Consider the following 23,752-nt stretch of genomic DNA (forward strand, 5'->3'; position numbering starts at 1 on the left):
TATCTTATTCGCTCTATTTTATTATTATTAAGGTATTGTTGACACCAGGCTTAAAAGTTGGGTTCTATCGTAAAGTAGCTAACGGTCCATTATGAACCATGACATTGCAATTAAACTCGTGAGCTTTACGCGTTAGAATGCCTAAAGACTCCCGTCCATCAAAGAGGTGGTAACAACACGATTAGCCCAAAGCCCATCCAATAAAAAAGTGCTCATAAATAATGAAATTTTCAATGGGTAGAGTTTAAGTGAATTATGACACGTGCCAGAGGACGGTTTGCTCGAATCATGGAAGGAAGTTGAAGTTTGAGCCGAGAAGTATCCTTCAACAGAGAGGCAATTGCAACTAAGGGTGGAGAGCAATTAAGGAAATCATCCTAGAGTAGCATGCAAGTCAAGAGGCAAATAGGAATACTTACGGACGGAAATTAGGATCTGTAATGGAATGTAAGGCTCATTAAATATACCGGAGAAATCCAAGTAAAACGCATGTCCAACATCTCTAAACAACATTCAACAAAGACAATGTAATACAATCAAGAATCACACTACATTACTCAAGTCATCAGAAATCGCAAAAAACCCTCGATTTTTTTAAGGAAGATCATTAAAAAAAAAAAAAAGACGACCATTTGGATTAGGTTTTGCTCAAATATGAATTCGAATTCGAATTAAATTAGATTTCTTCCGGTACTTGATCTTAGTAAATTAGTATAATTGAATTGTAGGACAACTTAATTGAATCATGAAATTAGTAAGTTAATATGAACTTTTAACATCTTAGGGATATTAGTGAGATATTCATGAAAGAAAAGCTTATTGCCTTGTATAGCACACACAATGTGGCTTGTAAAATAGAATAGAATAGGGCAGAACAAAAAAAAAAAAACTGTACTTGATGCACAAGAATTTGATGCATGTAATCACTAAGATATGACAAGAGTTATGCTTCCAAAACATCTCATAAAAGTTCTTACGTTAGACAATGATATTGCTTTTTCTTTGTGTTAAGGATTCAAAATCGAGTCTGTCTCAGCTCCATAGCACGACACCGACTAGTTTAGCCGCCTGCGCTTTGAATGCGCATATCTTCATAATTTCCCCTTTAAATATGTTGTTGCGTATATTTATAGTTTAGGGTTATGGCAACTGATGGTGGAAAATACCAAAATAAAACTGGACTAAATTGAATGATGAATGCATAAAAAGGAGAGGCAAAACGCTGTACCATCGCACTATCAGCGTCTCGCAAGAATCACACAAAGACTCGACCCCTCAAAGGCAGATGAAGTTAAGAATAGCTGAAATCCCCGCCAAACAGAATTATTACAGGCTGCGCTCCGGAAGGATGGGGGGATTATCATAGTTTGGTAAGTGGAGAGATGGGCTCAAACGGCACAAGCAACAGTCAGAACGCGGCATCATTCATTCCATGCTCCAACGTGATTGATAATCCAATGGCCGCTTTGGCCGAATAAAGTGGAGGGCAAACAAGGAAAAATATAATTTTTCCAATGACCACTAGAGAGACCAAACAAAATCGTATGAAGGAAGAGACCGAAATAAAACTAACAAAATCTTCTTCTTAGATCGTGTGTGTACTGTGTATAATTGAATTAAGATGACAGTCGTGGACAAAACTGCAAAACTGCAATGACGCATCCTCTTTGGATGTGATTTTCTTCCTTAAATTCGACTCGAATCTCTGCCGAATATGAACCGCCGCCCCCAGTCAGAGATCACCAGCACTCTGGTGCGCCAGCTGACTAATTTGCTGTCAGGTTTCACAACACCATCAGAGGTTTGATTGGGTACTAAGAATCAGTTAATCGACTGCACGTGCAAATTATGAACTTACCTTGCATAAACTGAATACCAAAGCCACTGGGTACTGCGGCCAATCGAGACCCAATCCCCTGGTAGCTCCGCTGCAGTTTGTTCTCCTCCCAAAGGTGCAAATTGTCCGAAGTGCTTGTACCTTCATGAAGGATTTTTTTTTAGATGCGTGTTGGAGAGAAGTATTATCATGCAATGGTTGATGTTATGTCACATTAGCGCTATCACTCACCAAGATTCTATTTCGCAACCAACATGATCGGTTTGACATAACTCCGCTGTCTACTTCTAGGCTCTATTTATTTCGCGAAAAAATAAATAATTTTGGAAAACTTTGTTGAGCAGTGATTGGGAGAAGAAAGGCTACATATGGAAGCTTGATGCGGTAAAGAAACAGCAGAACCACATACATACCAATCCGGTATGTATGTGCATCTAGAGAACATATTGGCTGGTGGAGATGGTGGGGCAATAAGAACGATGGGACTATTCATCGTTATGAAAGATCTAATTTTAAATGATCCAACCTTGACAACCTTGTTGTGGTTCATTATTGAGTACCATAACCGTCACTCAAAGCACTAGTTTTCTGGAAGAGAAGCTTATTGTACCTGAAGGGATGAAACCGATGACGTCCTGATGCCCTGAACCTCAGAGGACCTTCGGGATTCTTTTCGCACATGTCCATGCGATTGAAACAATCGGCAAGATATTCACCTTGTTGAGCAGCCACCTTCGCCATTTACAGCACATGTAGATGTTAATAGTATTAAAATCCTAACGATTGAAAGAAGAACGGAGATGAGAGTAGTTGTACTTGAGCCGTCGCAGGAAGATTTTTCATCTGAGAATCCACTTCAGAAAGCGCTAACTTAAACAGTTCAATGTCCAGCTTGAGAGTTTGCATTTCGCTGTCAGAATGCTTGAGTAGATCAACAAAGTTCTTCATATTTTTCTTCTTCAAGTATAGTTCCACTTGTGGATACCGTTCGCAGATATCTGCAACAACTTCTTTTGCATCTTGTATAGTCAGCTTACCGGTCCCAGACTTATCTGCCTTACTGAATATCGCCGCAATATCTTCCTGAAAAGAAAGGAGTACTTAATGAAGTAACACTGGTGAGGGAAAAATGTCTTAAACCTGTACAAACTTGGAACAATTTGACTAGTAATCCGAAAAATATTTCAGCTCAATCCACTCTACACTCCTAAACCGCAACTCATTAGAACAACAGTTTGACATAACCTCATTCAGTATGAGAATGATGTTTTTCGGTATCAAATTTCCCAACTCGAGTAATTGAGTGTAACGGACAGTCGATCAAGAACTTAAAATCATATTATTATGCTAAAATAACAAATAAGTCTTAAATACAAATGGCTTACACTTAAACAGTAAACTGATGAAGAGAGAGGAAAAAGATGTTGCCAATATTGTATTGCACATATGTTTTTCTAGAAAGCACCAAAAGTTCTTTTTTTCGTTAATGAGAAAATCCAATTCTAACAATCTACAATTCTAAGTGACAAATTTAGTCACGGTTTGTTTAGCGAAAAATGAATAATTTCGAAAATATTTTCCTAAAAATGATTGCTCCTATCGTTACGAATTTTTTTTCATTGTCGACAACAATTTAGTCTAAACATTCTTATGAACGACGAAAATATTTCTAGGTTATTCATTTGTACAACCAATGCAAGCGATCATTTGTTAAAAAGTAATTTTCAAATTATTTATTTTTCGTGAAGCAAACGTTCCCCAAAAGAAGAGTTTGTTATAATACATTTGTGTGAATTGTTTAACCTAGGCATCAGGATCCCCTTCTTTTGAGTGAATTGACATCATCAGTTACGACCGCAAGAGACTCCTTTATCACGCAGTTGCGCAGTGATAAGACTGTTGTTACGGAAATAAGTCAGCAACTAAACAACTCTCAAATATTAATTCTCAATCGGCAGCACACCTGTTGATATTTAGTCAAGAGCAAACTAGATTGTTTGATCAATCTACCCCCACGAGGAGGAAAATTTATGTGTACGTATAAGCGTATATACACGAATAGTGCTGCATGACAGACAGTTTATGCAAAAGCTAAATTTCTTACCATGACTCGCCGCTGATTGATGGTTGCACAGTCACCGAGAGCATATATGGTATCACAACCATCAACCCTCAGCCATTCATCGGTGGCAATTGCCCGCCTGTTAGTCTAATCACGAAAGGCAAAAGGATGGTTACAAGCAAGAGGAAGCCGTAGATGGAGGAAGAAACCAATGCTGAGCAACAAACCTGCCCAATTTGCTTCATGAATTCCATAATGAAAGGCCGAGTCCCGATGCCAGTAGACCAGACGGCCATTCCGTAAGGAATAGAAACAACATGACCAGTCCCTCTTTCCTTTGTGGAAATTTCTTTCTCCGCCACTTTGACTACCATGGAGCCTGTCTTGATATTGATGTCCTCTCTTTGAAATTTCTGTTCCGCGAAAGCAGTGATTCTTTTGTCAAACCTACAAAAGTAAGGTTTAGAAGCATTAGCTACATATGAAAGACAGCCAACTTCGTCGAGTGAGATATTAGGTGATCATTCGAGCAAAACAAATTAAGCCACTGATCACCAGTTACGTTACTGCTAATAAATCCAAAAGAGGTAATACTGTTAATGCCTTTTCTTTAGAACTCCCTCATTGCTAATCTGCAGCTCATGATTTATTCCAATCAGTCAGCAATTAAAATGTACAAGAAAAGCTAGCTTTTAAAATGCAGTATGAATTTACCAAAAAGGGTACCCAAAAAAAAAAATATATATATATATATATAGAGAGAGAGAGAGAGAGAGAGAGAGGGTCTCTGCTGGTCAGGGTGTAAACTGGAGACTTCTACACTGTATAGAGCTGAATTCTCCATCAACAAGATGAGCAAAAGCAGGAGTATATTTTCCACTTGATCAAAGATAAACCAGCAGAAACCGGAGCACGAGCCTCAAAAAATTTTGCTGCTAACCAAAGAAACAAAAACAAAGTCCACACAGAGAAACAGATGAACTTTAAATCACATAATTCTCCTCACATGTTCAAAATATGATCTCCTGCTTCAAGAAGTGTAATCTTCACAAGGTTTTTGACTTCTGGATATAGCTGAGCAAGATCTTCAATCGCAAAGTCATGAAGCTCTGCCGCAAATTCCACACCTGTTGGACCACCACCAACGACAACAAAATGCAAAATCCTCTTCCTTTCTTCTTCACTAAGGCTTGGTAAGCTTGCTCTCTCAAAGCAGTCAATGACCGTCTGACGGATCTTCTGAGCATCTTCTACTTCCTGCACACAAAAAAAAAAAAAAAATCATCTCGGCTTTACCTAATATTTACTGGGAACAATATCGAGTGGAATTGAATGAAGAGTAGCTTATTTATGTATACTCAATACTATCCAAATGAGAAGCACAAAGATCTGATAAAAAAGTAAACCAAATCAACATCTTATCTTGGTAACATATACCTTCAAGAAATGGGTATTCTCCTCGACACCAGGCGTGTTGAATGTATTTGCACGGGCTCCCACAGCTATTATGAGATAGTCATAATCTATTGCAAATTCTTCTTTCCCTCCTAGGTTCGAAGCTTGAGTAGTCTGACAGTAAATTTTCTTCTTTTCTGCATCAATCTTGTAACATTCAGCTTCTCTATATTCGCAATGGGGACCTTTCTGCCATTAGACACAAAAGGAACATTTCAGTCTAATACTCCAATTTATCTGAACAATGACCTAACAAGGAGCCCGAAAGGAGTATGAGATCCACATTTTGTCGAAAGGAAAAGAAGACACATAACTATCCTGTAGGAGCAACACAATTTGTGCTGGAAAATGAAAAGAAGAAGAAGCTCAAATCTCTGAAAGCACTTCAATACTTCCAGTCATATTTTCAAGAGCAATAAGAACAATTCATATACATTAATAGCTCATTGGTCATCTGAGACATTTACCTTGTTAACAATATTTCGGATTGGTTCAACAATACTGCGTGCTTCCACCGTGCCATTTGTGACACTTGGTAACAAGGGCGTGAACGCAAAATAATTACGTGGCGAAACTACTTCTACTTCATATGATGAGTTCTTCAAATTCTTCAAAAAGCTGGTGGCAGCCCACCCAGTTCCGAGCACAACCACCTTCTTTTTGGGGCATTGACCTTGTGCTGAATCGGCATAGGCGACACGGAACGGAGTTGTATCCGAAAATGCTACTATACCCCCACCACTGCAATAAAATAGACATCAATTTTGCTATGAGAGACAAGGATTATTGTGCTGCTAAGCATTATGGGTAACATCTGGAGATCTAAAGAGCTTTATTGCAGAAAGAGAGCTTGGCATGCGAAGACTAAATAAGAAGTTGATTTTATTCGTTAGAGTGACATTTTTCAACAAAGGAGGCAGATTGCTAACCCAGCTCATTTTGCACTACCAAGTATCTAATCTAATTCTTCTGATATAACAATAAAAGAACTGAATAAAGCCGTCTGCAAGCGGTAAGCTGTACTAGCAGGGCTGCCGCTGGTTGCAGCTCACTTTACGTTCCAAAGATCTGGCAAAACCATTACTCTAACCATTACACAAACACCAATAAGCAAAACCAACGCAAGCATTACGAGGCATCCATCAGCAAAGTCCACGACTCGTCAACCGAAGCAAGACACGTAATACAAGGAAACACAAGGATCCCGGCATCTACATTTTCGAAACACGACTTTTCTCTCTCCCCCCGCGAGATATCTCGACGACGAAATAACGAACACCGAGCTCCGAGAAAAACAAAAAAAGCGATCGCCGTTGGTTTTCCAGAGCAGCGCGCAAGTAGGCGGGCGACATTTTGCAGGCGCAGCGTTTGCACACAACGGAAGCTCAAAAAGCGCCCGAGCAGGAGCATGGCTACAGGGAGTTGACAGAGAGTAACACACCTGACGGTGGAGACGAGGAGGAGCTTGGAGAGCGAAGGACGGTCGTGGAACGCTCTGTAGATCCTCTCGTAGAAGGCGAACCTGCTCATGGCGAAGCCCGAACCCTGAGCGCTCCTCTTTCTTGTCGATCAAGCAACAGAGAGATCGAGATATAGATGTATATACAGAGAGAGAGAGAGAGAGAGAGAATGCATGGAACAGAAAGAGAAAGAGAGAGAGGGAAGAGAATATATAGAGAGAGAGAGAGAAGGCGGGGCGGGGCGGTTTCCATGAGTGGAGAGTGGTGGCGTCATGCGTAACCGTCACGGAAAAAGCTCAAAAAGAGCAAGCTCCCGTCCTTTCCTTTTTCGTCTTATTTGATTTTTTTTTTATTGCGTTTGACTTGGACTCCCTCGGCTCCGGACACGTGTCGCCGCGCGGGGGGCGGGAGGGCGTCCGTACAATTAGGAGTTGTTTTGGACGCGCGCGCTTGCCCTGCCCGGGTCCTCGTCCCATCCATCCCCGCCCAGTGTCCCCCCGGATAGCTCGGGACCCGCTTTGATCGGGCTAACGAGTCAGGATGGATCGGGCCGAACAAGACCGCGAGATTGGCTCGAGACTTCTGTCCAACTGCAAAATGGGACGGTCCGAGGTATCCAGTTTAGGACTTCCGGTCGGAACCCTTTTTTGTGCATAAAGAGAGAAAGGATGATATGATGTGAAAAGAAGCAAGATGAAGTTGCTTCCATTAAACTAGGTAAGATTGGGAAATCCTGATGTTGAAAAGGGTCGGCATTTATAATGAAAAAAAAATCGATTTTTGTTTGATCAGACCAATTTAGGACTGGTTCACATGAGGGCCAGTCTGATTCATTATTCAAAAAATTCAAAACCGACCTAAACCCATTCAAGGCCCGCAGCTGGCGAGATCCTAAGTAAAACCTAACCAAATCCTTTTGAAACCGATTTAGCCAGCCCTAAGTTGTTTACTCTTTTTCTTCGTCTGTTCAGTCGATTCTTGCTGTCCCTCTCTCTGTCTCTCTCTCTCTTCTCATTAACTCTTAACCTTTCTTTCCGAGTTTAGGAATTATATGGAGATCATTCTTTCTTTTGGAACAAAAATATTTGTTGGAAGTGGATATTTTTGACATAACATCTTCATATAGAAGGAACGGTATTCACGTTTGATATAATGCACATTGTACGTACAAGAAAAATGAAAATTCGAACAGTTCCCAAATTGACTCTAGAACCGGTCCATTCGGAACAGAGTTAGTTCCTAATTTCAAAAATTGAAACTAGGCACTAACAAGGTATATTTCAAATTTTTTATCTAGAACCTACTCACGCTGGAACCAATCACCCTTGATCTGAAAACTTTCGAATTGAATTAATTCAGCTAAAATTACCATCAGCCTGTGAAAAAAGCAATCAGACAACAAATTGAAGCATTAGTACAGTTTAAAGTTCGATCAACAATATCGCACTACCCATCTCTCTCTCTCTCTCTCTCTCTCTCTCTCTCTCTCTCTCTCTCTCTCTAAAACAATAATACAATTCATTTAGAAATGTCTCAACTTAAAAGAAGGAATGTAGCAGTTTACCATATTTGTCTGGAATTTTACTGGTCCTCGTATCCAGTTCTCAAGCAATACTCCTGACTTTATATGGTAGCATGACTCCACAGATTCAGTCAACTAGCCAAGATCACCGAGAATCCAATGTTAAAATGAACAAAAACAATACAACGCGTTGCACAAACACAATGAGCCCCTTTTTCTGAGTGCATTCCGCTAAACTTTTCGGCATCATCAGAAGATACTTTTGATGTACTACATGACATGTTTTAAGTGCCATGCTTTCACCTCACATTGACTTGCAGAAAGAGAGAAGATTACATGGCCAATCACACCTGGAAGGAGAAGCCAAAAGCAGTCTTCCATGTCTATCAGTGACATTGCTTTGGTTCTCAACATTATTTACACGTTTCATTTGTCAGCTCAAATACGGCTTGAGTCTCTTCCGAAAATAAATCTTCGTGTCCAATCAGATACAACCAACATCCGTGTGCGCCAGCTTACTTGCTTGCTGTAAAAGAGGAAAAAGCTTTAAATATCACAACACAAAACACCGAGTGATATTACTACCAAAGTCTGAAGGGATTTAGCACCTCGCATATACAGAATACCAGAGCCACTGAGTACTATGACCCATAGATATCCAGTCTCCAGGAAGTTCTGCAGCAGCTTGCTCTCCTCCCAAAGGAGCAAACTTCCCAAAATGCTTGTACCTTTTTGGCCACATTAGAAGCAACCAGTTATTGAGAAGGTAACAGACATATATACATACATCTGTTATATATAGAGAGAGAGAACAACTCATCTACAGTGAAAAAGGATAAACATAATGAAAAAGGAAAAATACCGAAAAGGACGAAAACGATGGTGCCCAGAACCAGTAAAACGTCTGGGACCTTCAGGATGTTCTTGACACTGCTGTCTCTTGTTGAAGCACCTTGAAAGATAAGCTCCTTGTTGAGCAGCGACCTGGAATAGATAGCATCAGATTTTTTAAGTGCTTCCATGATGATGGCAAGAGAAGCCACATAAAATTTAACTTAAAAAAGACTTGCAAAACCATCACCTGTGCAGTGGCTGGCAAACTCTTCAATTGTGAATCTACAAGAGAAAGGGCCGATTTGAATCCTTCAATATCTACACTTTCTCTCTGATTGCCTTCTGGATCTCTCAGCAGATCTGTTACATCCATCAAATGCTTGCTCTTTAAGTATAGTTCTACTTGGGGATACCGTACGAGGATATCATCCACAACATCTTGAAATTCATCAATAGTTAAAGTGCCAGAGTTATCCTTGTCTGCAGCCTTGAATATGCTTAAGATGTCCTCCTGAATATATCAAATATAGTAATCACTTATTAAAGGAAGAGCACAAGTACAATGATGATCAATACCATTTCTAAGGTCAATGTTACCATCAGTAGACGATTAGAGTTTGTAAAATGCAGCTTTGCTCCAATTTAAGCTAGTAATAATCAGCATTTTTTGGCACTATAAGGCGGCCATGTCATACTGTGAAAAGATATATACATACATATCCCCCAGTATGTTCATGCTTCATGTTAGAGTTAAGGCAACTTATCATGCTATTCAAGAAACCCATACACGTTGTAATCTGGTCAATTAATATGAACTCAAAGCAAACTTCCAAAGAGCCAATCTGGGGTTCCTCATGAGGAGCATTTTCATGCAATTTCTAAAATAAGGCCATCCATGTACACAACTGAGATATGTCACATTTCAGTTTAAGTACCACAAACTAACAAAGACAGATGGAACCAACTATATCAACATATGGTAAAAGATCCCCAGTTAAAGCATACCATTATTTTACGTTGGTCTATAGTAGCACAATCACCTAGGGCGTATACATTTTCACTGCCCTTCACCCGTAGCCATTCATTAGTTGCAAGAACTCGCCTATTACCCTGCAGATCAAGCAAAACCTAAAATCATTCTGATAATAACAATGATACAGTATATCAGTAATGAGACAAGGCAAGAGATGGAATCTATGCATAGGCACAGGTTGAGGCTGAGGCCACAAAAGGCAATAGACATAATACAGATCACCAGCTAAGGGCCCCAAATGACCGCTCAGTGATAGATCGTTATCTGTCACATAGTTTTATTTCTCATTTGGCATATTTAATGTCACAGTTTCTTAGAGTCCACTTCATGAATGCATGACAGTACGCCACAAACCTGACCAACTTGTTCCGTGAAGTCCCTCACCACTGGACGAGTCCCTATACCAGTTGACCAAACAACTAATCCATGGGGAATTGAGTAAACCTCTCCTCCGGATTTCATCTTCACAGAAAGCGACTTATCTGAAACACCGAGAACCCGACAACCAGTAGAGACCTCAATGCCATCCCTTTGGAACTTTTGCTCAGCAAATGAGCTGATTCTTTCATCAAACCTGAGAATTTGAAAAGGAATTCACTTTCAACTTACATAATTAAAATCCTGTTTCTTAAAAATTACTCATAGATGCCAACCCCAATTACCACGTGTATGAAAAAGCAGAAATGTTATAGCCACCTTTCACACATTTGTATCGGACTGTTCACTACAAAGTACCATCCCCCAAGTTTATGGCCGTGGACAATCCAAATTCACAAATTAAACTTCACCAACAAATCATCCTGACACAATTCTCCATGCCTCTGAAGAGGCAGGAGGCCGCATTCCGTAGCTTTCAACATCCAAATGCCCTCCATAATGATATAGACCTACATCCAGCTCCTATACAAGTATCTTAACTCAACTTCCCACCAGATGGAAACCATATTTAAGGAGAAAACACGATTTGAGCTGAGACCACAACATTGGACAGACCTTTCACGAGTAATTTAAAGTTCAAACAGTCCTGCCTTTTCATTATGCTCCATTGTCCAAATTAACAAGCCTACTATTTGCTAGTGGTTAACATGACAGAGGGACAATAATGGAGTATAATCAGATTGCGCTCGATTGTAAAATCATGGGAAAAAAAATACAAGGCTAATTGAAAACAAAAGCAAACAGCATAGTTTGAAACTTTGATCATCTTTCCTGTTTGAAACTTTCACTTCCTGAGAAATTTGTGGATGTTGTATAGAATGTTGGAAATGGATAATTCAGACAGAACAGCACACCCTTATAATTCGGTTTTATTTCAAGTTTGACAGATTAAAAGATTCTCCCCAACATGCAACTCTAAATCCATAAGATCATGTTGTCTTGACATGACACAGACCACATCCATGGGTATCAGAATAGTTTCAATATTAAGCCTACAGCATGCTAAAAATGCATTGCAACATAATACTGCAGAGATATTTTCTTACATGTTCAGGATGTGATCTCCTGATTGGACCAGCGTTATCCGAACTAGGTCCTTGACCATTGGATAGATGTTTATGAGATCTTCTTGTATAAAGTCATGCAGCTCCGCAGCAAATTCAACACCTGTGGGACCTCCCCCAACAATCACAAAATGAAGAAATGTTTTTCGATCTTCTTCACTCAAGCCCGGAAGGACGGCCTTTTCAAAACAATCTATTACACTAGCACGGATCTTCTGTGCATCCTCCACTTCCTGCATGACATGCACAAGCTACACATCAATGCATTGAAAGCTCAGAACTTACAGAATGAGGACTAACAGCAAGATGATCTGCAAAACAACCTGCAAGCATCTAGCAATTCAATATGCAAATAATACTTCTGAAACAGCAGAAAACTGACACACCTTCAGGAAGTAACAGTTCTCCTTTACACCTGGGGTGTTAAAAGTATTTACTTGTGCTCCAACTGCTATGACCAAGTAATCATAATCCAGAGAGAATTCCCCATTTCCTCCCAAGTTTTCATCCAGATTAGAGTGACATAGAACTTTATTATTTGCAGCATCAATCTTCACACATTCAGCTTCAAAAAACTCAATTTCTCCATTTCTCTGAAATTGTGGATGCCAAAAAAGTGTAAGTATCCCAGAACAAAGTCAGAATGATATTGCATTTCTCAGATGCTGTAATCATGTGAGACCAAATGAAGACTCGAAGGAATAGTATTTATAGAAAAGGAAAAAACAAGGAACAAGACCATTAAGAAATTAGGGTTAATACCACGAAAAACCCCAAACTGGAACACTTGTGACAAATTTAACCCAAACTATTTTTTTAACCACAAAAAAATCCCAAACCGGTACACTTATGACAAATTTACCCCAAATTGGTACACCTGTGACGAATTTACCCTCAGTTTATTTTAGTTAAATCTAATCGTCAAATTTTTGAGTTAAATGACCCGTGGTAGTTGATGGGTATATCAATTCAAGATTTTTACCCTCCGTTTGTCACAGATATATCAATTTGGGATTTTCGTGGTATTAACCCAATTTTACGGAGAGTAAATTTGTCATAGGCGTACTAGTTTGAGATTTTTTTGTGGTTAAAAAAATTAGTTTATGGTAAATTTGTCATAGATATACCAATTTAGGGTTTTTTATAGTCAAAAAAATATTTTGGGGTAAATTTGTCACACGTGTACTAGTTTGGGGTTTTTCGTAGTAAAAAAAATAGTTTGGAATAAATTTGTCACGGGTATACCAGTTTGGGATTTTTCGTAGTATTAACCCAAGAAATTAATGGCGAGGTGGAGTATAAGGTATACTAGTGTGGGTGTTATCAAAAAGAGAGAGCTAACGTAAAACGTCCGGAAGAACAATAGGATCGCTCATGATGCTGGATCGAAATGACATATATCCCTCTTGAGTAGAAATAACGTCTGCAATAACAATAGGATCACTCATGATGCTGGATCGAAATGACATAATCCTTTTGACTAGAAATAACTGCAACAAGGATTCTCAATGCTAATGCATTGCTTTTGCCATCCTGCACGTAGTAGCATATTATAACGATTGTTCCAGTACTAGTATTTCATGTACCTCATCTAAGTGGAACCCAATATCACCGTGGTAGTCCCACATAATTCGATGTAATCACAAGGAATCCCTCTACTTAACATCAATAGTCTTATTTTGTCTCATAGTAAGACTAATTTAAAAAACAAAAAAGAAGAAGAAGAAAAGGCCATACCTACTATCTACTTGAGATGACCAAATTTAAGATATAAACAGGGAAAAGAGTTTTCATTCACCAATTTCACAAAGTAAACAACCGTTTTGTCCTGGTCTATCAAAAGCGAAAAAAGGTGGTTGCTATAAGATTGTTTCAGGCAATCCGCATGAAACCGGATTGAGAACTGATATTTGCAGGAATCATAATTTCAAAAATCTGAGGGAATAAGAGTCAATGTGATCTGGTTATGGAATAGAATCTTGAACTAGTTTCAAGACCATGATGAAATTTTAGAATTGATATGTCCACCAAAAGGAGCGAATAAGCATGTAAACTTCTAAGCCTGAACACATGCATGAAAATTATTGAGTAAGCATCATATCGTGTCACTGTAGCATAAGATCTTTTTTTTTCTTTCTCTTTTTGGTCTGTTAACACCATGAAAACTTCTAAGCCCGAACACATACATGAAAATTATTGAGTATGCATCACATCGTGTTGCCGTAGCATAAGATCTGTTTTTTTTTTGCCCTTTTTGGCCTGTAAACACCGTGAAAACTGACTATTCTTATACATTCAAGAAGCGATGAGTGATTAGATTATATTGCACATAATGGGAATTAGTCTATCCTTTTTTTACCATAAACATCCATCTAGACTGCCACTAGTAGTATTTTTTTTCCCTACGTGAATTTGCATTGCTAAGTGAGGATTAAAAATGCATTTCTATATGACAAATAATAACCAAAACATAAATGGAAAAAGCACAATAATTACCTTCTTTATTATTTTTCTAACTGGCTCCACAATACTCCTTGCTTCAACTGTTCCGCACGTAACACTAGGTAACAAAGGCGTAAATGCAAAGTAGTTCCTGGGCGAAACAACCTGAACGTCGTAAGATGAAACCTCTATATCCTTGAGGAAACTAGTACCAGCCCATCCAGTTCCAAGCACCACCACTTTCTTCTTCTTTTGCTCCTTCTGATTTAGGTCACGACTGACTCGATCTGTCTCTGACTGAGAATCTGAATAGGCTACTAAACTTCCGCTACTGCAAAATTCATATGACGGGATACGCAATGTCACAATATGCTATAATTGGTCAAACAAGAAGCATGTTGCGATATCCCCAAAAAAGTACAATATTTGTCATATTTATTCAAGATTAAGAAAGTCCTGGAATTGATACAAAATTCATCGCAAAGTAAAAGAAAATAGCAACAAATTAAGAAATGGGGATTCGCTGTGATGAGATCTTATCTTGATGACTTGGTATTTTCGCATTCAGATTATTCTGCAGTTTGTTTAAGCTGTTTTTTAAATACATCAAAGCGCTTGCAAGGTCGAGCATACTGGTAATGTACTGCTTACTGGGGACATATACACCCAAGACTGATCAATACATAGGATGCTGCAAAATGATACTATAATATTTCCATGCTTACAATCTGCACGACCACACATTTTCATGCTTAAAAATCTGAGCATTCAAGACACTAAAATAGATTGTGCTGAGCAAATCCAAAACACACTCTGCTTCTTTTTCTCGTAATAAAGATCAGAAAATCAATGATTGAAAAACTTACCAAATTATACTCAATGGAATATCAACTCGCACTTTTCACACTCTTAACAATAGAAACCCCAAATTCGGAACCTCGCTCGGTCTTCTCACGTAACCAGTACATCGATCGCAGTTAGGTTGAAACATTAGCATGTCTGAAGATCACAAATCGTAGCTCGCGGTGGTCGCACATTCAAACAAAAGGGCGAAACTCAGATTCTCAACTTTTAATAGCACCGAACTCTAACGAACGCGATGTCCAACTAAAAGCTCCAAGCGAGTCAACAAACGCTCCCTAAACTCGTCGATCATCACAAACCGAACTCAGTCAAGAGCTCAGAGTCAGAGACATAGAGAAGGCGACGACCGCGGCGGCGGCGGCGGCGGCGGCGGCATTACAGTGAATGACGGAGAGTAAAAGATGGGACGGGAGCGGGGCGCTACCTGAGAGTGACGAGAACCAAAGCCTTGAAGCAAGCGGGGTGGCCATGGAGATAACTCGAAGCTCTCCTCAAGAAGGACGAGATCGTCATGGCGACGGAAGCCTCGGATTCCGAGGGAGAGAGCGCGCGAGAGCGTCTGGGTCATAGCAGTTTCGGATCCGAATTGACGGCGACGAGACGCGGGAGACTGTCTTCTTATCTTCCGAGAAAATATTGGGAGAGTTTAATAGTCCACCTAAGCAAATTACCACTCCATTCATCGATTGTCATCTGTCCGAATTGGGCCCACCTTTCAGACTTTTTTGTCCCCTCGCCTCGAGAAAATATTGGGTACCCACAGGCTGCCAGCACATTTTTACCCAGATCCATTCATTTAACGACACGTGTTTAATGGGCCCCGCATTTCAGACTTTTAAGAAATCTCTCCCCCTCTGACTTTCTCTCTTCCGTAAACACCCCTTCCTCTTTCTTCTTCCTCTTTCTTCCTCTGTCTTCCTCACCCACCGCCCACGGCTCCCCCCGCCAGACAACCTCGGCGGCTAGATGCTAGATCTCCGGCATGCTGCCGCCTTCTTACTCCCCCGTACCAAGATCTCGGCCTCCGTCGACTACTCCGCAGAGATCTCGGTGGAAGGAAAGACCGACCAAGACCGACTTCCATAATCCATATAAACCCAAAATCGAATCGCAAAAAAAATATGAACGCATTCATACATGACAAAAAAAATCAAAGAAAAGATCTCTGAATTATTACATTTTCTTCTTTCGCGAACGATTTAGAAAAAAAAAAAAATCGCACAAGGCCCCTCTCTCTATCTCTAAGGTGTATTGGTGAAGATGATGTGGGAAGACGCTTTTCCGATAGCAAGCCCGAGCAAGAGTCTCCCTTCAATTTCAACTTCTTCTCTCTCCTATCCAAACCCAAGGTACTACGAGTTCCTGGACCTTGTTGATGGAGGAATTCATTGTTCCCAGTGTTTTTTTAGGACTCCTCCTTTGCCTTCGCTTGGTGATTCGTTGGAGGCGACGGTGAATGCGATGTATGAGGCGGCGGCGTGGTTTCTTCACCACGGAACAGTGCGTCGTCGCAGGCGTGAATGAGAAGAAAAGACCGAGTTGCATAAACATGAAGATTTCGGCCTCTGTTTCTGAAGGAAACAGAAAGAGCATCAGAGAAGACAGATGAAGAGAGAGAAGGTGGAAGGGTGTTTATGGAAGAGAGAAAGTGAGTGAGGGAGAGTTTGCTGAAAAATCTTAAATGTGGACCCCATTAAACACGCGTCGCCCAATGAATAAACCTGGGTAAAAGTGTGCTGGCACCCGGTGCGTACCCAATATTTTCTCGCAACGGAGGGGAGAAAAAATCTGAAAGGTAGGCCCAATTCGGACAGATGGCAATCAATGAATGGAGCCGTAATTTGCTTACGTAGACTATTAAACTCACCCAATATTTTCTCCCTTCTTCCACGAGAAAATATTAGGTGCGACCAGAGTGCCAGCGCATCTCTCAGTCGCACCACTCAGAGATCGCCACGTGTCAAAGCGGTCCCATGCGCACCAAAATTCCAAAACCCACGTACTCCTCCGTCTCCGTTATCTCCGTTACTGCTCCCCCTTCTCTCTCTCTCTCTCTCTGCCTCCGTCCCATCCCAAGAATTAAACTTATTATTTTCTCCTCTCTTCTTCTCTCTCCATTAAAGGCATGTGTATACCCTCTCTCTCTCTCTCTTTCAAATTTCATCCCCCACCCCGAGCATCCAAAGGCAATCTCTCCCCTTCGCCTCCGCCTCCGCCTCCGCCTCCGCCTCCGCCTACAGCACATCGCCTCAGGCTCTGGCTTCGGCACGTCGCCTCCAAGAGCTCCTTCGGCGGCTTCGGTTCCTTCAAGAGATTCCCCGTCGTAGCTGCTGGGTCCGAAACTCGTCCGCTTACGGCACGACGGCTCAGATCCGCTTCCGGCACGTTGAGACTTTTTTTCTCGTGGGTTTTTGGCTTCCAAAAGCTGGGTGCGCCTTCTCCTTCAAAACCCTGGGCTGTTTTTACCGTCAGCTCCCACTAGAAAACCTCCCTCCTTTTTCCTGAACTGGGTTAAAAAAAAATGGAATCTCGCACTCTATGAATGGAGAAAATATTAGGCGCTTCTCTTGGAGGGCCAAAAGTTTTCTTTGTTGGCAAAATAAAGAAAGAAGAGCATGAAATGCGCATAAAAAGACCGTGATTTCATGATGCGAACAAATCGTTTTGGTTTTTTTAATCTGATAAAAGCACGGCAGAAAATGCTTGAGAAAATAGAGAAGGCAGAGATGCAATGGAAGGCCGTGTGCACACGCTGCGGTAACAACTCCAACTTTGTCACTATTAAATGTCTAGCGTCAGTTGGGGATCGCAACAAGCTGAAGATATGATGGACATGCATGGTACTACTATGGAAACAACGGTAGTTCTATACGGGCACAAGCATATGTACAAATCGTTAGCCTGATATCTCAATTTTTCATATTGAAATTGCAAAGCTATGTCTTTATCAAATTTTGGCATTGTATGGGAAGAATGAGTTATACTTATACTACCATAAATCGGAGATTGGTGCTTCAAATTTAGCCACTACAATATATTCATGCTATTAACTCATTCAGGAGCGTGATGGACAGCCCATTTCGGCACATATGCTTGTGACCTGAACAGAAAAATATGATTTTATTTCAATCTCTATCATGTTTTCCATACAAGGAAGCTTTCCACGGCTTTTTTTCCCCATGTTTAGCTTTTGGCTTATTGAGCTGGATCATAGCTTACCGGCAAAGATTCGTAACTATTGATTAGGCTCATCATCTTGAAAAAAAAGGATTCTAAACTAAGCCAAGCATTCGACCAAAAAATAATAATAATAATAAGTGAAGCAATCAACTATGCTATAAGGTCGAAAAGAGAAGGATTCTAAAGAAAACAGCTAAACAATTGAATTCATATAGAAATACTGAGATTACAACTACATTTTTAAAGAATAACCACTTCTTTGTGTCTACTCTCTATCTGTAAAAATCATCCCGTGATCTAGGATGGTTCACTAAATTTGTTGGATGAATGTTGGTGCTGCTGTTGAAGATGAGCCATTCGAGCTCCTTTTGGCAGATGAGTAGCACCATTCTCTCATTCTCCAGCTTGGCTCTCTCCATTTCCCTTTCCTTCCGCCGGTGAACTTCACCCACTTCAGCCGCTACTTCTTATCCACTGATTCTTCTCCGGCGGACTCCTGTTGCCTCTTGCATCACGTTAATTGCCTCACTACTCAGTTCCTGCCCGAGCGCTGTAGAGATGAATCAAAAACAGATTCTATTTTCATTCACTCCTATGCATCATACTTCTCTCTCAGAAATGGATCATTCTTTATTTTGCCAATAAAAGACACAATTTTTGAACCACAGGCCAAATGTCCACATACAGGGCAATAAAAAAACAGAGATATTCTCTCACAGCCCAACGGAAAAAAGTACATACCCAAGTCAGCGAAACCTCAAGAAACCTCCAAATGCGACACCAAGAGCCTGGAAAGCCTCATTCATTCTAGAAAAAAATTTCCATTTTTTTAACCCAGTTCAGGAAAAAGGAGGGAGGTTTTCTGGTGGGAGCTGACAGTAAAAACAGCTCAGGGTTTTGAAGGAGAACGCGCACCCAGCTTTTGGAAGCCAAAAACTCACGAGAAAAAAAGTCTCAACGTGCCGGAAGCGGATCTGAGCTGTCGTGCCGTAGGCGGACGAGCTTCGGACCCAGCAGCTACGACGGGGGGTCTCTTGAGGGAACCGAAGCCGCCGAAGGGGCTCCTGGAGGCGATGTGCCGGAGCCGGAGGTAGAGGCGACATGCTGGAGGCGGAGGCGGAGAGAATGCCTTCGGACGCACGGGGTGGGGGGCATGAAATTTGAAATAAAGCAAGAGAGAGAGAGAGAGAGAGAGAGAGAGGGGATACAGATGCCTTTAATGGAGAGAGAAGGAGAGAGAGGAGAAAATATTAGGTTTAATTCTTGGGATGGGACGGAGTTGGCGTTAACCGGAGTAAACGGAGACGGCAAGAGTTTGGGCATTTCAAAATTTTCTGTGCGTGGGGCCCGACTGCCACGTGGCAGTCGCTGAATGGTTCGACTGAGAGATGCGCTGGCACTCTGGTCGCACCTAATATTTTCTCCTTCTTCCACCCTTTTGGGACTAGTCGATGACCAGCTATTAACAAATAATTTCAAAATGTTTCGTAGAAATATAATAGTACACACCATTTGAAATAATTCAATACAAAAATATTTTTCTTTAAAAATAAATAATTTTTAAATAATCATTTCTATCACTTAAATAATTAATCGATGAACAATATTTTCGTGGATGATTAAAATATTTTTCGTCCATTTATTTATTAAAGCAATATAAGCTATCTTTTTTAGGAAATTATTCTCTAAATCTTTCAAATCTCGAGGAAAAACGGCACTTCATAATTGAGCAATATATTCGAATTAAGCTAATAGGGTTAATTTCTCCTGCCAATCAAGAAACAAATCACGTGTGTGCGACACGAGTGTTCGGAATAGAGGAAATGACGCAAATGATCTTATGAATTTATCTAAACTTTTAATTTATTTAATGTGGTTCCCAAACTTTTAGTACACGTTCAATTTAATCCTCCGACTGTATGAAAATATTTAGTATCATCCTTTCATCAGTTCGAATTTAGGGACAACATTAAATCTTATCATATAGATAAATAATATATTAAACATGTATCAAAAGTTCATCAAATTAAAAATTTAAAGACGAAATTGCATATTGAACTAAAATTCAGTGACCATATTGAATAAGTAAAGAGTTCGGTGGCTATATTATTTATTGAATTAAGGTTCATAGATCATTTTTGTAATTACTCCGAATAAACAAATCTCCGATTTTGGAAATATTCATAAGTTAATGGGTGGGATTGTGAATTGACCTACGGGCTAAGAAGGTACTCTGTTCGAGCCACGTGTTGCTATTTATCACAAGAGGACAAAACTATTGCCGGGGAGTCTTTGTTCATCCGGAAGTTCTATTTTCATGTACGTTCCCCCCAAAAATTGATCAAACCCTCCATGATCGACATGAAGTCGATTTGGTCGGCGTATAGAGCTCGGCGGTGAGGTCGACGTGATTATTAACAAGTGACGTGATAGTTATCGATAATTAATAATAAATAACGGCTAAACGAATCAATAATTATGAATGACGATTATCAATGATCATGTAATACAATTATCAATGCACGATGGTGAACGGTCGACAAGTGACGTGATAGTCACCGATAGTTACATGATACAAGCATAGAGAATAGTGAGACTAATCGATAATTACGAATAACGATTATTGATGACCATGTAATGAAGCCATTGTTGCACGATGATGAATGGTCAATGAACTTGTCGATTTAATGATAAAACCAATGTATGGTCAACGTTATGGTAAATGTGGCCAACCGTTGGATGTGGGGAAAATGGAGAAAAGAGAAGAAGTGAGGATGCCGATTGAAGACGAAGATAATGATTGACGGTTAAATTCAATAGCATTTAAGGAGCTATAACCGCTTATGGATAAGTTTGACGTGCGATCATGGGACCTAAACTTGTGAAGTTGTAGTTGTGATCGCATGGGGAGAGTATTAGCTATTTACTGCTTAGCAGATTATTAAAAGGCAATGTGTAATTTCGCCTGATGCACGCCCGTAGAGTGCGACAAAAGCAATTTTTCATATGTAAAATATGTAAAATCATCCTGAGTTTTTGCTAATGTTTTGCAAATCGAGAAATGTTAATTTCGTGTGCAACTGACTTAATGTTTGACTAAAAACAAACACTCTTTTGTCTTGCGAGATATTTTTTTATGAGGCACCTCATCGAACAAAGAAGAAAGATGGAATGGGAAGCCAAAAAGACAAGCATTAATGAAGCTCATGGTCCGGTTATTTTTTATTTTTTTGGTCGGACATGGTCCAGTTGTTGTCTTGCCTCGTCTTGAGCGCAATTTGTTCACAACATGTCTTTCGGCGTGATGGAGGAGTGGTTACTCAACCTTGTTAGCAACAATGGGAGTCGGTCTGGGTCTAATCCAGAGAGATCGGATCAACCCGGCTAGTTCTAAATGATTCTCACAGGAATTGATCCTCTTTTACTAATAACGTTCGTTATAATTAGGAACTTTTGAGGAAAAAAAAAACAAAACAATTAAATAAAGTAACATCGCGTATTCTTGGTTGTCCTGCGAACTAGTCCGGTCTTGCTCAAGTGTGAATATGGTCGGCTCCCGATTGCACGGAATGAGAAATGATCTCATCCAATCCGATTCCTGATTCCAGAGTGTCGAAACCGACCCATTTCTGAATCGATCGCCCGTGCTTGTTAGCAATAATAAACTATGTTGGTTTACTCAAAAGAGGAGTGTGGGTATATGGATTGTTGGTGGTTGGATTTCGCGCAAAAGTCATGTTTTTCTATAGGCCCAAAAGGTCATGAGTAACTGTACCTCTAGTAATGCATTGGATGTGCATTTACACAGTATGAGTATGTTTTGATCGATTGCCCATGCTCGTTAGCAATGATAAACTATGTTAGTATTCTCAAAAGAGGAATGTGGGTATATGGATAATTGGTGGCTGGATTTGGGCAAAAAGTATAAGAAAATTCATAAACTCAATGCATTGGTGTCAGCATAATTATTGGAACAAATTCACGTCTAGCACTATCTTGAATATTTTTTAAATACTTTTTTGATATTCACATATATTGTTGAAGGATTTTGTTAATAAATATTTTGGTTTTATCAACTATTTCTTTTATCTCAATCACTCAAAAATTATTAAAAATATTAAGTAATGTTAAAAAATATCAAGTCAGCGCTAGTCTACGTCAGCGAGTTAACCCAATTATCATAAATGCAAAAAATCTAGAAGTTGCAATAAGTTTTACCACTTTTTTACACTTAATTTCACTTTTCCTTGCTGGATTTCACGCATGAGTGCATGTTTCTAATGTAGGCCCAGAAGTGTTTCTTCTGTAGGCGCAGAAGGCCGTGACTAACTGAGCTTGCACCCGTTAGTAATGGAAGTGGAGTGCGGCTGTTCCACAAACGGATGGTCATGTCTTGATCAAATGGCTTCTCATTTCTTCGTAGTAACGTTATAGTTGCAGCTGTGATTTTTGTCAGGTATCTCAAAAGGTCAAGGGATGCTGAGAAATTGCTGGTTCAAATCTCCCCTCTCAGTCTGCTTTCCGTGAATTTGTTTTGGCTCCACGACCTCGTAAGCTTGCCGTTTCATCTACTCTTTGGAGCTTCTCTTCAAATTTTATTGGTAGACGGCTATTTTCGCTTCTTGCATGTCTTTGGACGTTTTGGTTTCGTTGATGCATTGCATTCTGATCTCCATGAACTTTGCTTTCACTCAGATAAAGCTACTGACTGGAAATACCAAAGGGAGTAAATTGACAGTTTTATTCAATGGTTTCTAATCTTCCCCGAGAGCAAACCAACCAGCCAACATATTTCATGCACAATAATGGGTCTAATACCAGGCAGATTCCTTGAGTTCACTTCAGCATCAATTTGGAAAGGATCCACCAGTTACTCAGTATCCATCTAGGACCTCAAGAGCACAAGTAGATTAACAAACATGTGCTAAATTTTCAGGAACATATCCCTGCCAAAGTAACCAGTGTGTTCACTCACTCAGCACAGTGAGCGAGCCAATATACTCAAAAGCACAAGCATAATCTGGTTTAAGAAAAGCAATGCTGAAAGATAAATGTTGTGCTGTTATTTAACTCCAAGCTCGTGGATATACAAGAGAAGAAGCTGATAGACAACACCCAATCTGTGAGTTTTTTCAGACTCCAATGCCCACGACAAAGAAAAGGCAAAGAGTATAGTTGAAACTCACACTAATCCAATGACACTTTTTAGAAACACAGCTATATCTGGTACACTCTTTTAACTTTGATACCCATCTCAAAACATTAACAGAAGCAAAAGAATACATGTACAAAAACTCTGTGTTGACATGCCTCGTTCTAATCCGCTCGACATCGTGTATATGACTTACTCTTGATAGGATAACACAGCAACCCAATTGAGCATCGCAATTCTCTGACTAAAAAATGAGAAATTTGATAATAACCCAATCAAAATATTAGGCAAATCATCGTCACAGCACAGGAAATGTAAGTGTTAATGGAGGGTCTCAGACAGATCCAGCGTTTTCATGGATGGTGTAGGACCCCAAGTAGGTTCCCCTGCGAACAGGGCTTGGGGCGAT

The 23,752-nt window shown here is 40.1% G+C and overlaps 2 protein-coding genes and 1 non-coding gene across 4 annotated transcripts; all 3 read right to left on the minus strand.

Annotated features, from left to right (window-relative positions):
- Nucleotides 1-1,590: 1,590 nt before the first annotated feature.
- LOC115727153 (external alternative NAD(P)H-ubiquinone oxidoreductase B3, mitochondrial-like) lies at nucleotides 1,591-6,945 on the minus strand. The gene is made up of 10 exons (XM_030657320.2): nucleotides 6,796-6,945; nucleotides 5,822-6,095; nucleotides 5,337-5,543; nucleotides 4,906-5,156; nucleotides 4,127-4,346; nucleotides 3,942-4,046; nucleotides 2,654-2,920; nucleotides 2,448-2,569; nucleotides 1,859-1,978; nucleotides 1,591-1,774 (listed from the first exon to the last, which is right to left on the minus strand). The coding sequence occupies exons 1-10, from the start codon at nucleotides 6,882-6,884 to the stop codon at nucleotides 1,687-1,689; spliced, it is 1,743 nt and encodes a 580-aa protein (XP_030513180.2). The 5' UTR covers nucleotides 6,885-6,945; the 3' UTR covers nucleotides 1,591-1,686.
- Nucleotides 6,946-8,335: 1,390 nt separating this feature from the next.
- On the minus strand, nucleotides 8,336-15,567 carry LOC115727142 (external alternative NAD(P)H-ubiquinone oxidoreductase B1, mitochondrial-like). 2 transcript variants are annotated; one of them, XM_030657307.1, is made up of 10 exons: nucleotides 15,436-15,567; nucleotides 14,202-14,478; nucleotides 12,092-12,298; nucleotides 11,688-11,938; nucleotides 10,558-10,777; nucleotides 10,176-10,280; nucleotides 9,418-9,681; nucleotides 9,199-9,320; nucleotides 8,945-9,064; nucleotides 8,336-8,862 (listed from the first exon to the last, which is right to left on the minus strand). In XM_030657307.1, the coding sequence occupies exons 1-10, from the start codon at nucleotides 15,522-15,524 to the stop codon at nucleotides 8,775-8,777; spliced, it is 1,743 nt and encodes a 580-aa protein (XP_030513167.1). In that variant the 5' UTR covers nucleotides 15,525-15,567; the 3' UTR covers nucleotides 8,336-8,774. The 2 variants fall into 2 exon arrangements, with proteins under 2 accessions (XP_030513167.1, XP_048137813.1); XM_048281856.1 differs by having other exon boundaries at nucleotides 11,688-11,956.
- A 7,673-nt stretch (nucleotides 15,568-23,240) lies between these two features.
- Nucleotides 23,241-23,349, minus strand: LOC115727165. Its single transcript, XR_004013657.2, has one exon. It is a non-coding gene; the product is annotated as a small nucleolar RNA snoR97 (small nucleolar RNA).
- Between the last annotated feature and the right edge of the window lie 403 nt (nucleotides 23,350-23,752).

The sequence above is a fragment of the Rhodamnia argentea genome, chromosome 7 (assembly GCF_020921035.1).
Source record: "Rhodamnia argentea isolate NSW1041297 chromosome 7, ASM2092103v1, whole genome shotgun sequence".
NCBI lineage: Eukaryota > Viridiplantae > Streptophyta > Magnoliopsida > Myrtales > Myrtaceae > Rhodamnia > Rhodamnia argentea.